The sequence below is a fragment of the Cyclopterus lumpus genome, chromosome 6, assembly GCF_009769545.1.
Source record: "Cyclopterus lumpus isolate fCycLum1 chromosome 6, fCycLum1.pri, whole genome shotgun sequence".
Lineage (NCBI taxonomy): Eukaryota > Metazoa > Chordata > Actinopteri > Perciformes > Cyclopteridae > Cyclopterus > Cyclopterus lumpus.
Genome location: NC_046971.1, coordinates 13,078,062 through 13,091,025, shown reverse-complemented (window position 1 = coordinate 13,091,025; position 12,964 = coordinate 13,078,062). Strand labels below are relative to the sequence as shown.

The 12,964-nt window shown below is 41.3% G+C and overlaps 1 protein-coding gene across 1 annotated transcript in view; it reads left to right on the top strand.

The window, feature by feature from the left end:
- Positions 1–287: 287 nt before the first annotated feature.
- Positions 288–12,964, top strand: part of igf1ra (insulin-like growth factor 1a receptor) — a 68,314-nt gene continuing 55,637 nt past the window's right edge. Inside the window, exons 1-2 of the mRNA XM_034535582.1 lie at positions 288–671; positions 8,955–9,518. Coding sequence (XP_034391473.1) covers positions 566–671; positions 8,955–9,518 — 670 coding nt within the window. The 5' untranslated portion in view covers positions 288–565. The remainder of the gene's footprint in view (positions 672–8,954; positions 9,519–12,964) is intronic.

Genomic DNA, 12,964 nt, shown 5'->3' with positions numbered 1-12,964 from the left:
TTCAACCTCGCAGCCACCACCCCTGTGGATCTGGACGTGTTTTCTGCCCTATTTTTCCCCTCATACTCAACCACGGGGGGATCCTTGTTCGCGACACTGGCGTTAATTTATTATGGTGGAAAAGGCTCCCAATAATAACATTTAGTCTGATCTTTTTTTATATTGTTATTACCAGGCCTGATCGCACTGTACACGCACTGCTGTTTTCAAGAGATGGAGACTGAAGATGGGGATTACCATCATTTATCCAGTAAAATCACTGGTTTGTGTGCCATACCAGCCGACGTCAAAGTATCCTGTTATTGGCAAAAATAGCAGACTGTTTTAGTATTTGTTTTTGTTTTTCTTCAACGGAATATATTGTTCTAGCGATTTTGTACACATTTATTTATATTGTCAGAGTAAATCCTGGAAGCCACGCATTTGCAGGCTATATAGAGTAGCCCTTTTGGGCTACAGACATTTGTTTTCCCATTTTTTTCGGAGCTGATGTGTGCAAAGTTCACTATTTCATTTCAATTCTATCCTTGCCTTTTTTATTTTTTATTTTTTTGAGAAGAGAATAATGTTAAAGAACATGAGATCTGACACACGGATGGGTAGCCCGACCTTATTTTGGGGTCTGATGCTCTCTGTCTCTACTATCTGCATCTGGTCCACACATGGAGAGAGTAAGTATTTTTTATTATAATATTTCTTATATTATAAAGTGTATTGGTTACACCGGGGTTGGCCTTAATAGAGAATGTGCTTTTTGTGTCTCAGTTCAACCTCTTGTAAAGCAGTATTTTGCTGACTGGGTCATAATGGGTTAAACTGTGTTTATTAAAAGGAAAATAAGGGGAACACCTTCTCTTTTCTTTTTTCTTAGATACTCAATAGGGCAAACCGATAGTGAGCATTTAGCTTTACAGGCTGCGCCTTTTACTTTGCATATGAGCCGAGGACCATGTGGTACAGCTGCCCGTCAGTAGGTCAACACATTCAAGCAACATCTGCTTTATTGTGCGCAATGTCGCCTCATTTGATGAAGCGCTTTGGTTTATTTAGAAACCGGTAGCGATGTAGACACACGTCGCCGTAGTCTTCACGCTAGACACCAAGAGAGCCGAGGATGAATCCAGGGACCAGAGCTGAAGGTTACTACGACCATGTGGCCATTTTGCATTTCGTGGTGTGGCGTCGCTGCGCATGAAAAACCTAAATCACAACACACACCGTGGCTTCTTAAATGCCACAGATAGAAAACAACAACAACAACATGCAAACGCAATATAAAAGGCGGACTTCGAACTATGTTCTCAAACGGTCGCCATGATTAAAAGCACTCCAGCTTAACGTCGGAAGTGCTAATGTTGTGAGTAAACTACAGAGGCGACTACTCAGTGTAAAGCTATGCATGTCGCGGTAATTAATGCAAGCCTTCACATGCAGCGGCTCCCTACAGAGGGCACGCGCGTTTCCTCTCCAGTCACAACCTCATGTTTTCATGAGATGAAAAATGGCTTTTTGTGAAAGGGAAAAACGTGACATTTTAGTCTTGAACAATTTATAATACAGACACACTTAGTGTAGGAGGTGAATTTATTTATATTCAAAATGTAAAGGGTTTGAGTGCTTGTGTGTACTTTACCAACCAATAACAGACGTGCACTGATTATTTATCATGGAATACCCTAAACTGTAGGTACTTTTCGAAGTACTTTCTGTTTAGTCATGTTTATGTCCAGAGCATCAACCCATTGCAGTGCCCTTGTTGTGATTTCAACGTTTTGTTTTATGGTTTAAAATGTAGCATGTGCTCATCAATGCCTCAACGAGCATATTGTACATTTCTCATCTATTCTAAATCAATAAATCATCAAGCAAGTAATCATATCTAGCAGCTGGAATCAAGGGTGCATTTTTGTGTGCCAATGCTATAATAGAACGACTGGGAATTAACGAGGAGGGTAAATCAGGGTTCCTTCTCAATTCATTGCTCAGCATATAAAGGCATAAACAGCCGTTTGAAAACTAACTGCTTGGTGATGATGGCACTATTAGGCTTTTCAGTGGAATCTCTCTAAATACCATGTTGGGCAACGCTAATGCCAAACTAATCTGTCTTTAAAAAATCTTAGGCCAAAACTAACTGAAACTAAAGAATATTTCTAGACAACTTCCACTTTAAAACTTTGTCAAAGTCATGTTCCTTTTGAAGTAAGAGAGCTTTATTGTGTTTATTTAAATTTGTTTGTGTGTCTGTGCGTGCGTGTGTGTGTGTTTTAAGGGGTGCATCACTTTTGTACTAATTTGCCTGTCCTCTCAGGAAACATGCAAATTAGTAGGTGGAGACAACTTGACATGGGAAGGGAAGGAGACATGTAGACTAACCTCTATTAGCATTACAATAGAAGAAAAAGCATGTTTTTGTCCTATTGACCAGTGGTCCGACCGCATTTCTGTGCAGCCTCCTGAGTTAGTGAGACACCCAAGAACGCAGCAGGGGGCTGGGAGACAAGTGGTTGCTCTCAGATCTTGACGCTTTGTGCTGTATAATACATCACGCTTTTCAGAACAAAGCCTTCCGAGACAAAGACTGTGGTGAATTTTAAGACAGGGATGGATCTCACCAGTGTATTGATGTTTATTTCCCTGGGCTGCAGAGAGTCAGAATATCACAGATATCCAAGAGCTCCATTAGGGTTTTTATTCATTTTGATAATCTGTCCATACCAATATTATGTAATTAAGATCCATTTTAACTCACACCACAGTAAACTTTCCATGCCATGGCTTCCAAGTGTATGCAGCAAACAAGTCTCTCAAAGGGAGGGAGAGGGAGCGCGAGGTAGATAGAGACTTGATGTTTGGAAATGTGCAAAAATACACTTGCAAGAGAAACAGACATGGTTTTGTTGATTGGAAGAGTGGAGAGTTTGTGAACTGTTTTATTGGCTTTTGCTGTTCATACGCAGCGGTCTCCTGTCCAGACCGATGCGCTTAATTTCATCACTTGGCCCCACTACTATTAGGGTTATAAATAGATATGTCACCAACAACATTGGCACAGGGGTTGTGGGAGTACAGGCACCCTCTGTCCCATTCGATGAGGGCACACCAGTGTTCTTGTTTAGTTATTTATGAAGGAACATATTGCTTCGGAAAACTTGAATGGCAGCATAAATAATCAAACGTCAGCAAGCATTGTGCTTGACAGGCACCGCTCCCACTGTTGCAGTGCAGCTCTCTCTGTCGTGATGTGGCAAGTGGCTCAAATAATAATATATATACAGTATATATTATTTTTATTGTTATTAAACACATTGCACATGTACAATTTCACAAACTGACAATTAGAAACAGTGCAATATGCATACATTCAAACTAACTTGCCCGAGGGGCAAGGGCAAGTGGCTCATAATATGACTGCTGTAACTCTACTCCAAGGTGCCCCACTCCATCTTGTGACCGGGGCTACACGGTTACATGCACTCCCTCCACCCCTCCACCATGCGTTCCCTTCCCCTATTCTTGGCTTGGCTGGATACAGGAATGCCTTGTATCACCTCCTGCCAAGTGTAGTTAGTGTCCATAGCACTATGGTGTGTGTACTAGCGTGTTTGTGTGCATGCATGTGCGTTTATTGTGCAGCAGGACTCAGCGTGCCAGCCTGAGTCAGTGGCGTGCTCCTGTGTGAGGATGTGAAAGTGTGTCACTAGGCTAGTTTGTGAGAGTGCAGTCAAATGCTGTCCTGCAGCTCCTCCAGGCTGCCAGCTGAGGTTTACAATGCTTAATTAAACACTTTATTTCAAGTGGGCTGCTTTGGTTTTGCTCATTTATTGGCCTGTGGAGTATTGTACAATTTATGAGATGATTGCAAATGTTAGCTCTTCCATTGGATGGCACTTGGTGTCTCAGTTGAAAGCTGTTCATCAAGAACTGAATGTGGATGTGTCCCGAGTGGAGAATTCATCAGCCAAAGATTAATCTCAGAGGTGTTTTTAGATTATCAGCGAGAAACCTCTTTATTGTTCAATGTTGTCGTTGTTTCAATCGTTAGGTCATCACTTGGTAATTTGTGTTTAATGAAGACTAAAGGAAGGCTGTATAGAAGGGAAGTTGTATTTGTATTTGTATAGGCATGGGTTTTTAGAGCACAGGTGCATAAAATATATCAGTAAACTGTCATAAATGGCTATAGTTTCAGATTAAATCTATTAATTAGAAGAACGCCTGAAATTAAGTTTGATTATTCAATTTGTTTTCTTTTATGGATTTCATTCATACCAGAGAGGCCATGTAGTGAACCTGACAGAAACTTGTGTTTTCTGTTCACAAACAGCTGCATCCCAAGCATTGGTGGGAAAAAATATTTTGGGGTGACTCCAAGAAAGGATTTTATGCTACAACCTTCCAAGAAAGTACTACATTTATCACCACTTAAATTTAAATACTATTAAAGTTCCTCAATTTCCCTTCTCTTATTCTAATACATTTCCTGCATGCTTCCTTGCAGACATCAACCCCTTAATATAAAATCCTTGCAAACCATATTTCACTGTAATTGAGCAGTTAATACAATGTGGTTGTTGACTGATCACGTTTTACTGTTCATGTAAACATAGAGTACGTTACCTCTCCCCTTATTTTGGGAAGAGGGAGTCTTTGCGTGAGCTTTGTTGTGATGGACAGTGTAGTGTTACTGTTTGGGGTTTTGGCGAAATCTGAGCCACAGTGTTTGAAGTAAGGTCCACTGAGGGGAAGTGGCCCACCAGACCGCTGGTCAGATGATTTCCAGTGTGCCGGGGATTAGAGCCGGTTGATGTGGCAGGTGTGAAGGGATATGACCGCACAGTGACCTCACTGCATCAACTAGAACTGGATTTCAGTGGGAATTCTTTGTGCTGATTCTTATGGTTCAGTGAGTTAAATATGTAAGTGTAACTTTTGTTCATGCCATATATGCATCTATAGGAACCTAAAGTAGATGCAAAGTAAAAGCAAATATAAAAACCGAAGATAAGACATTTTAACATTTTCTTTCTTACAAGATGCATTTTCTTTTTTATATTTCCCTTTGCAGCCATGTGGGGTCACACACCATGCAGACAGTTGGGCATTTCCAAAACGGATAAAGCTGTATTTGTTTGATATCTTTTTAATTAGATTGTTAAATTATAGCATATTATAAATATGTGGAGCTCCCTCAATGCTACAGAATACAACTATACTCAAAATTAGAGCTAAAATATTAGAAGTAATTGGGATTTCTCCAGTAGAAACACTAAATGTTTGCAGGCCACAAATAATCACATATTAATTTAGGTACTCATATAATACCTCTTAAACTCTTCAGAGGAATCTTCCTGGTAACGTTCATGGAGTTTACAGCTGGATGTCTGAATTATGTTCTTTTTCCCTATCATTCTCTCACAATGCAAGTGAGTCTCTGGCCTTTTGATAAACATTACACCATGTGGTCTGAAAGTCATGTTTCTGTCAGCCAAAACTAACTTACTAATATAAGGTGTTTGTTGAATCTAAATCACAGTTTAGCTTTGGCTTAATTTGACTGATTTAGGTGGGTGCGTGCGCGTGCATGTGTGATGACATTTCCCTGGAGGGCCAGGGCAAGGTTTATCAATCATAAACATGAGCCGATGGATCGCATTACGCTGTGGAGATATGTGTGTTTACTCAGCAGTGTGAAGAGCAAAGAGAGACAGGAGGGAGAGACAGACACATGTATGCAGGCATATCCCTCGTTCTGGACACGGCTGCTAAAATGTTCACATCACTTCTTGGTCATTATTATGTCAGCGCTTTAATTTTTTTCCCACCACAACTTCCTGTTTATGTGACAATAAATAACGGGTTTGGGAACTGCATTTGATTTAAGCATTGTTGTCCTCTTAACAAATCGAGTGATTGGAAAGAATCAAAGAAGCCTGGAGGCTTCGGCGACATCCAAACTAATAAGCTTCTGTTTAAAAACAGATTTTTTAGTTTGAGGCAACATCCTACTCAATCCTTTCCCAAGGAAATGATTGGAATTCCTGGTGCCTAACATGTCCAATGAGTAGAACAAGGAAATCACAAAGAGAAGGTGTTCCTTTCATTCTGCATTTCTTTGCTCTATTCTTCTCTTTCTATTCAGCAGTTTTCAGTATACATGAATTTGAGGTATTGATAAAACACACAGGAATATTTGACACTCAGAAATACATTTAATACATTTAGCAGTTTCTGTTTGTCGTGTTTTTACACCAGTAGGATGGCTACACATGGCAGAGAACGTATCTCTCTTTCGTCAGTGTCTTTTCGCTCCCCCTCCTATTCTCTGGCCAGACGCCTCCTGATTTTATTAATGCCCTCATCAGGAAGTGGGGCCGGGAGTCTCTCTTTACTAACAAACAAATTAGTCTTTGTATTTGAGCGGCTCGACCCCTCCTCCCTCTCTCTCTGGCTGCTGAAGAAGCTGGGAGAAAATTCTCAATGAAACAAAGAAAACATGCAGTTCGATGGCTCACAAGTGGAGCCCAGGGGCATTGGTGTTGATAGGAGAAAGCAAATACTATTTTCTTGTGGAGTAATTGTTTCCGTTCTAAATTTGGAGATGTGAAAGACCCTGACAGGACCAAATATAGCCCACTCACCCATATACACAATGCAGCTTCTATTTTTGGCAGAATAGTTTGAACAAAGAACCTCAAACATGGCCTTTTTTTTGTTTCTAGAGGGGAAGTTAATTTACTCAAAGGGACATTTTGAGAGCACTTACACGTCATACAGTTAAATATATGCCAAACAGAGGTCACTTATATAATGTTTTTAATCTCTTTAACCATTTTAGAAAGACATCTGGTGGCACAGTATTTATTTTAGGACTAGAAACAGTTCAGCTCTTTGTGTTATCCCTGGTGATGACGAGGATCAAAGACTCTTATTGAAAACATGCCTGTTTGTCTCTTGGACAGGCGCTGTGACAGTGCAATGGTGTCCTAAGCCTCTGTAAGAACATAACAGGTTTAACCAAGGAGGTCCTATTGGCAAGGTATTTCCTGTGCTGACTGTTGAACCTTCTTTTAGACAGTTAAAAATAGTATGCAACCTGTTAGCATCAGTATGTGCCAATTTTGTAATTTTATAAATCATTTATTGTTCATTAATATGTAATCCAATGCATGTACATAAGGGAGTTTAGAGATTTGAGACTTTTCAGCTTTTTGTCAGTGGCACTCGAGCAGCGATTCCCAAACAGGAAGGCAATTGCTTGGAGGTATGTGGAAAGATTTCACAAAGAACTTTAGGAAGAAATTACTAGAAATCACTAATTGAAAATATATATGCACACTATGTGTTGCAATTGAGAGTGCAACACTAGTTACAAGCAAGCAGAGAAGTCCAAACAGTCGGCCAACATGAAAATGAATGCTAGAAATGGTTAATGAATAGTTTAAGGCTGCAAAGAGACAGCTAAAAGTATTGGATACATGTTTTAAATAGCCAAAAGTAATGGATAAACACTTCAAAGACGTAATAGTAACAAATAATAGCTATAACATATTAATGGTTAAATTGTTAGCTATGTAAGGGTTACTGAAATATTTAGTTAAAAGTAATGGCCAAATGGTTAAAATAGTTAGTCTGATGACATTACTGCTCCCATAAAGTGAAGCCAAAATATGACCGAACATGTGTCAATGTGATCTTATATCCAGTTAACTTAGTTGTAGAGATGTTATGGTTTGTAGCAAAACGGCTACCGCGATGCTATGGGTGTTCACGTGCCAGCGAGCGAGGCGAGGTAGCTCGTGATTGGCTCGGGCGGCTGTGTGGGCCGGACCGTTCAGCGGTTCCGCAGCTGGCGACACGTCAGAAACTCAAAATGGCGGAAGTGGAGGCGCGTCGTCTACTTCAGTCACCTACGGGTTAAACAGGCAGCTGTATTATGGGTACATTGTTGAAATAGTTAGCTAACAGTAAAGGTTAATGATTGAAACTTAAAACGTCTAATTTCCACTCCCAAGAGGTACGAATGCAAACATCACCACATCGACCGAAACATTTCAATTGCATGAATTAAAATGTGGCGATGTAAAATATGATACAGCGTGACAGTAATTTATAAAACGTATTTATTTGCAACATGACAGTGGTGTCGATGTAGCGGCTAGATCTCACTCAATTAGACACGACTGAAGACATATCGGACAAAAAAAGGTAATAGAGCCACTGCATTCGAGCACAATAACATTACGAGAATATCATCTACCATTAATTCCGAGGTGTAGTAATTGATATGCACGATTAGCGGGAGAGTTGATTGTCATCAATAATAAATGGTGTCTTTGTCGTTAGTGCGTGCGCGTGCGTGTGTTGGAGGGCGCTCCAGGCACTGGTTTCAAGTGTTGTTTTCCAAGGACAGAGGAATGGCTTATTCAAGCGCTGAGGTTATCTGACACAAGCTTTTACATGGAACGGCTTGCATTTGATATGATGGATATGAATACAGAGGGTTGACCTGTGAAACTCATTGTAAAGCTAAACAAGTCACCTCTATGTTGAACATGTCTTTACCCTGATGATAACATATCTGCCATGCCTGAGAGAACGCAAACCTGTGTATGTAGCTTGACATATGGTTTCCTAGCACAGCACACACTGTCTTTCTCAGAGCTCTGTGTTATTTGTGACATGTTGCCAGCAAAGTACCAGCCTCACAATCTTGACTAACAGGATTGTATGCCTCAAGAAGATTATTATAATTAAAATATCTTTGGAAAATGTAATCTGCATGAAGCATAGCTGTATTTCCTACCCAGCATTTCTGTTGTATTAATTTCTGATCCAAAGGAAAATATGTAATACTCTCCATTGTATATGGAGAGTATTTTTTTGATGACATGTGTCTTGGTTAAGAGAATGAGGATGCACCTTCATGTGTCGTCTTTCTCTGTCTATTCCAGTCTGTGGTCCGAGTATCGACATCCGAAATGAGATCGGCGAGTTCAAGCGGCTGGAGAACTGCACGGTGGTGGAGGGCTACCTGCGGATCCTCCTCATCAGCGACAAGAACAACAACATCCAACCGGATGCCTTTCGCTCCCTGAGTTTCCCAAAGCTGACCGTCATCACCGACTACCTGCTACTGTTTCGTGTCTCGGGCCTGGACAGCCTCAGCATGCTCTTCCCCAACCTGAGTGTCATACGTGGGCGCAATCTCCTCTACAACTATGCCCTGGTGATCTATGAGATGACCAGCCTGAAGGACATCGGCTTGTACAACCTAAGGAACATCACCCGGGGAGCATTGCGGATTGAAAAGAACCCTGAGCTCTGCTACCTGGATTCAGTGGACTGGTCTCTTATTATGAATGCAGAGTTCAACAATGTTATCAATGGGAATAAGAAGGTAAAGGAGTGTGGCAATGTCTGCCCAGGCATCATGGAGGATAACCCTCTTTGTCAGAGGACGTCGTTCAATGACAACTACGACTACCGCTGTTGGACCTCCAGCCAGTGCCAGAAAGGTAAGCATAATTCTCTTCTTGTTTTATACTTTATCCCAGCACATAATGTTGAGAAAGAATAAAGCGGTTTTAAATGGTTTGTTTGTTAAATACATGTTGACTTTGAACGGCAGTGTGCACATTTTGTGATACAAGTACTGTACATGTAGATGTGACTTTGATCAATGTAGGTGGTTTCCAGTCTTATAAACATTCTGAAATTGTGCATTTTTTCACTGGTGAACAAATCCCATGAATCTAGGCAGTGTTTTTCCTTCATTTCCGTCAGGCTGCAGGATTGTGCACGGGCCAGTGCAAACATTTCCTCTCCGTTCATTATGGAGACCTTGTCTTTAGATCAGGCTATTTGTGGAGTGAAGGATGGCTGCAATATAGAGCACCAGGTATTAGAAAGGCATACTCAGTTGAGGTTAATGTTGCTCTGCCAAGAAATGAGCTAGTCTACCTGTCTGGACCATGTCAGTTAAATATTTGCCTTAGGGACTTTTTGCAATTTATGAAAAGGGGTGTATTGAAGAATTTTGGGGAGGGTCATCCTTGTATAACTTCTGCCCCGTGGTAGGGTCATGCATTTTTAAAAACAGTTCAGAGGAGGGTCATATCTATCTCCGCACAGTTCTCAAGGCGAGTGTAGCTTCTAGCAACATTACATATCTTCACCGCTTTTACTTTCTCAGATTTTTGAGTGAGAGACCGCATGTACATTTTGATTAGAAATTGGGACAACCAGATCAGCTGTCTCATGCCTCTTCAAAACTACTGGAGCAGGCAGTTCAAGCCTTTTTAAATGGACTCCTGCAGCCTGTTTGACACAGACTGACTAAGCTCAGCTGCTGATGAAATGTTGAATTCTGCCTAACATAAAATCCAACAATTTTTAAAATATATTTCTTGCCTGTATCGCCTTTCATGCAGCTTTTTTTGAAGATATCAAGCTCCTAGTTGTTTCCTTCAGCCATTTATGCTTTGTTTTTTTGCAGAGGTTGTTTTTGTCTGTCTCAATATATCACAAGGAAATTCCCCATACAGAAGTATTCTGGAGGTTGTGTAGAAATGATTAATGAAAGGCCTTTTAGACATTGATAACAAGATTTAATAGGACAAGTTAGGGCCTTCCATCTTTCTGCTGCTTTGCTTTGATATATGTTTTTTATTTGAGGTTTGGATGGTGATGTTGGATCAATGCTGTGTACGCAATGTACTATTTCCCTTTCATTTCTTAATTTTTCAGACTTACAGACACAGGTTTTTTGGTGAAAAGGATTATGTCAACCTAGACTTTAGTTTTGGCAGAGAAAACCTGTTTCAGACTCCTGCTGCGTGCCCTTTTCTCTGTCCTCTCATCTGTGTGAAATAATGCTGGGAACATGCTCCTCCAGCCCTTTTCCACTAAAGACCTGTGTACAGCTCCCATGGTCAGTTGGAGTCCTTCACCCCCGGGGACCCTCAGAACAAATGGTGGAAATCAAGCTTGTGTCCTTTCCCTGGTGGTAATCTCTGTGTCTATAGAAAAGCTATGGTGTTTATTGTTATGCCTCTGATTATTCTCGTATGAACTGACCTCTCTGCATGCTCTTTCTTATCGATTCCTTGATCCATATGCAGTTGGCTATGGGAATTTTAGAAATAGTTTTCTGTTTTTATATGAATATCTTGGTTCAAAAAACAAAACAAGTTTCCGACATTTTCTTTGTTTACAAAACCCTACATAGTGAATGACCTTCAAGTCACGTCTGCTCTTCCCCCACGGGATACTGTGTAGTGTTTTGCAGTCTGTTGTTCTCACATGCCGGACTTGAGAGGCAGAGCAGGAGTATTGTTTGAACCAGTTCACTTCTCTGTGAGGCCCAGGCCGAGGTCAGGGTAAATACATTCATCTCGAGGGCCCTGAGGTCTCAAGGCTGCAGATAAAGGCTCCGGGGAGCAACACAGTGGGAAAAAAAGGAGGAGTTACTGATGCAATAATAGGACAGAGCAAGTCTATGAGGTCTGTAAATATTCCAGGCTTCATGCACAGATAACATTTATCATCCTGTCTTTTTATGGCTTGACGTGTCTACCTCTCTCCTTCCTGCTTAAGATTCCTCTCTCCTCCCTCCACCCCTCTGCATAATTGTCTTGTTTTTCTCCAGTACAGATGTTCCTTCAAGGGCATTCAGTGGTTTTATAGTCAATAAGGCCCGGTCTCCTCTTTAATTACACTACATGAGGAGGAGGGAGTGCTGTCTGCCTCTTTAGCCTCTGGGCCTTAAGTGCTTCAAAGAGCAACAACAAAATTCCTCTTTCCACATGTTTGTCCACCTACCAGATACTTTTTTTTTTCCCACAACAGTTTTGAGTGTATTATATGTATATATGATGCTGGACAGAAACACATAATTAAAGGTTAATTCTGTACATGTGGATGAATGGAAGTGAGTAAGAGTGACTTGGCTGGGATGTGCAGATTGGAGCAGAGGTTCTGTTACTGCCTCCCCCACCGTCCCCCCGTCCCCGTCCCCATCCCCGTCCCCGTCCCAAATCCTCCTGATATTCCCTGCTGCTGTTTCCCACACCTCGTACTTTATCTGTCTGTTTCTTCCTCACTAACAATCTCTACTCCGCTTAGCCTCAGCTTGGAGCTGAACTCTGTTTATACTTGTCAGTTTTTCCTCAATTTCCACCTCACTCTTTTCTACAGGGCTTATCAGGGGCTGTTAACAACTCTGGCTGTCAGATATCTTTGCTCTGTTTACTTGTCAGGAGACACTCTCTCATCACTGCAGTGGTCACAGCCAACTGGCTTGTTTGGCCAAGCCTTGGATCCTTTGACATAGCACACTGTTTGCTTTGCGTTTTGGGGGATCCCGTGACTGAAAACTGGCCTGCTTCAAATAGCCCTCTCAGGCCTCTGTGTCTGTGTTTTCTGCCCCTGAACCCGAGCCAAAGCCAGATAGACAAGAGGCTTTAGAATTAGGCAGACGAGCAGGAAACCATGCTGCTGTGTCCATGCCCAGTCTCAGGGCAGGTTAGTCTTCATAACTCCACGGAGAGGCACATGCTTTCACACACAGTAGTCCTCACGTCTTCTTATGTGATAGACTACTAACTTACAGTAGGTTGTCTGATTGTAAGGAACATCACATGATGAATATGGTATTTTGATATCAATAGAAAATGTCAGAAGATAAGTCTGACTGTGAATGTTGTGAATGAATCAAAACATTCCAAATACTGAAACTGCCTTTTGCTTTTTGATGAGGCAGAACAGGGATGGATTTGGTGCAGTGTCAGCTGGAAATTTAGCATCTGAGCTATAGTGATGGAAGGCCAAATATGTTATGCCACAGACAGTCTGTGCTATGTGTATCCTTGAGCTGAACCCAGAAGAAACCAAGGCAGCCATGGCAGTTGAGAGCTCTCCACTGGCCTGGGAGACTTTTACATTTGATAATATGTTCACTCCC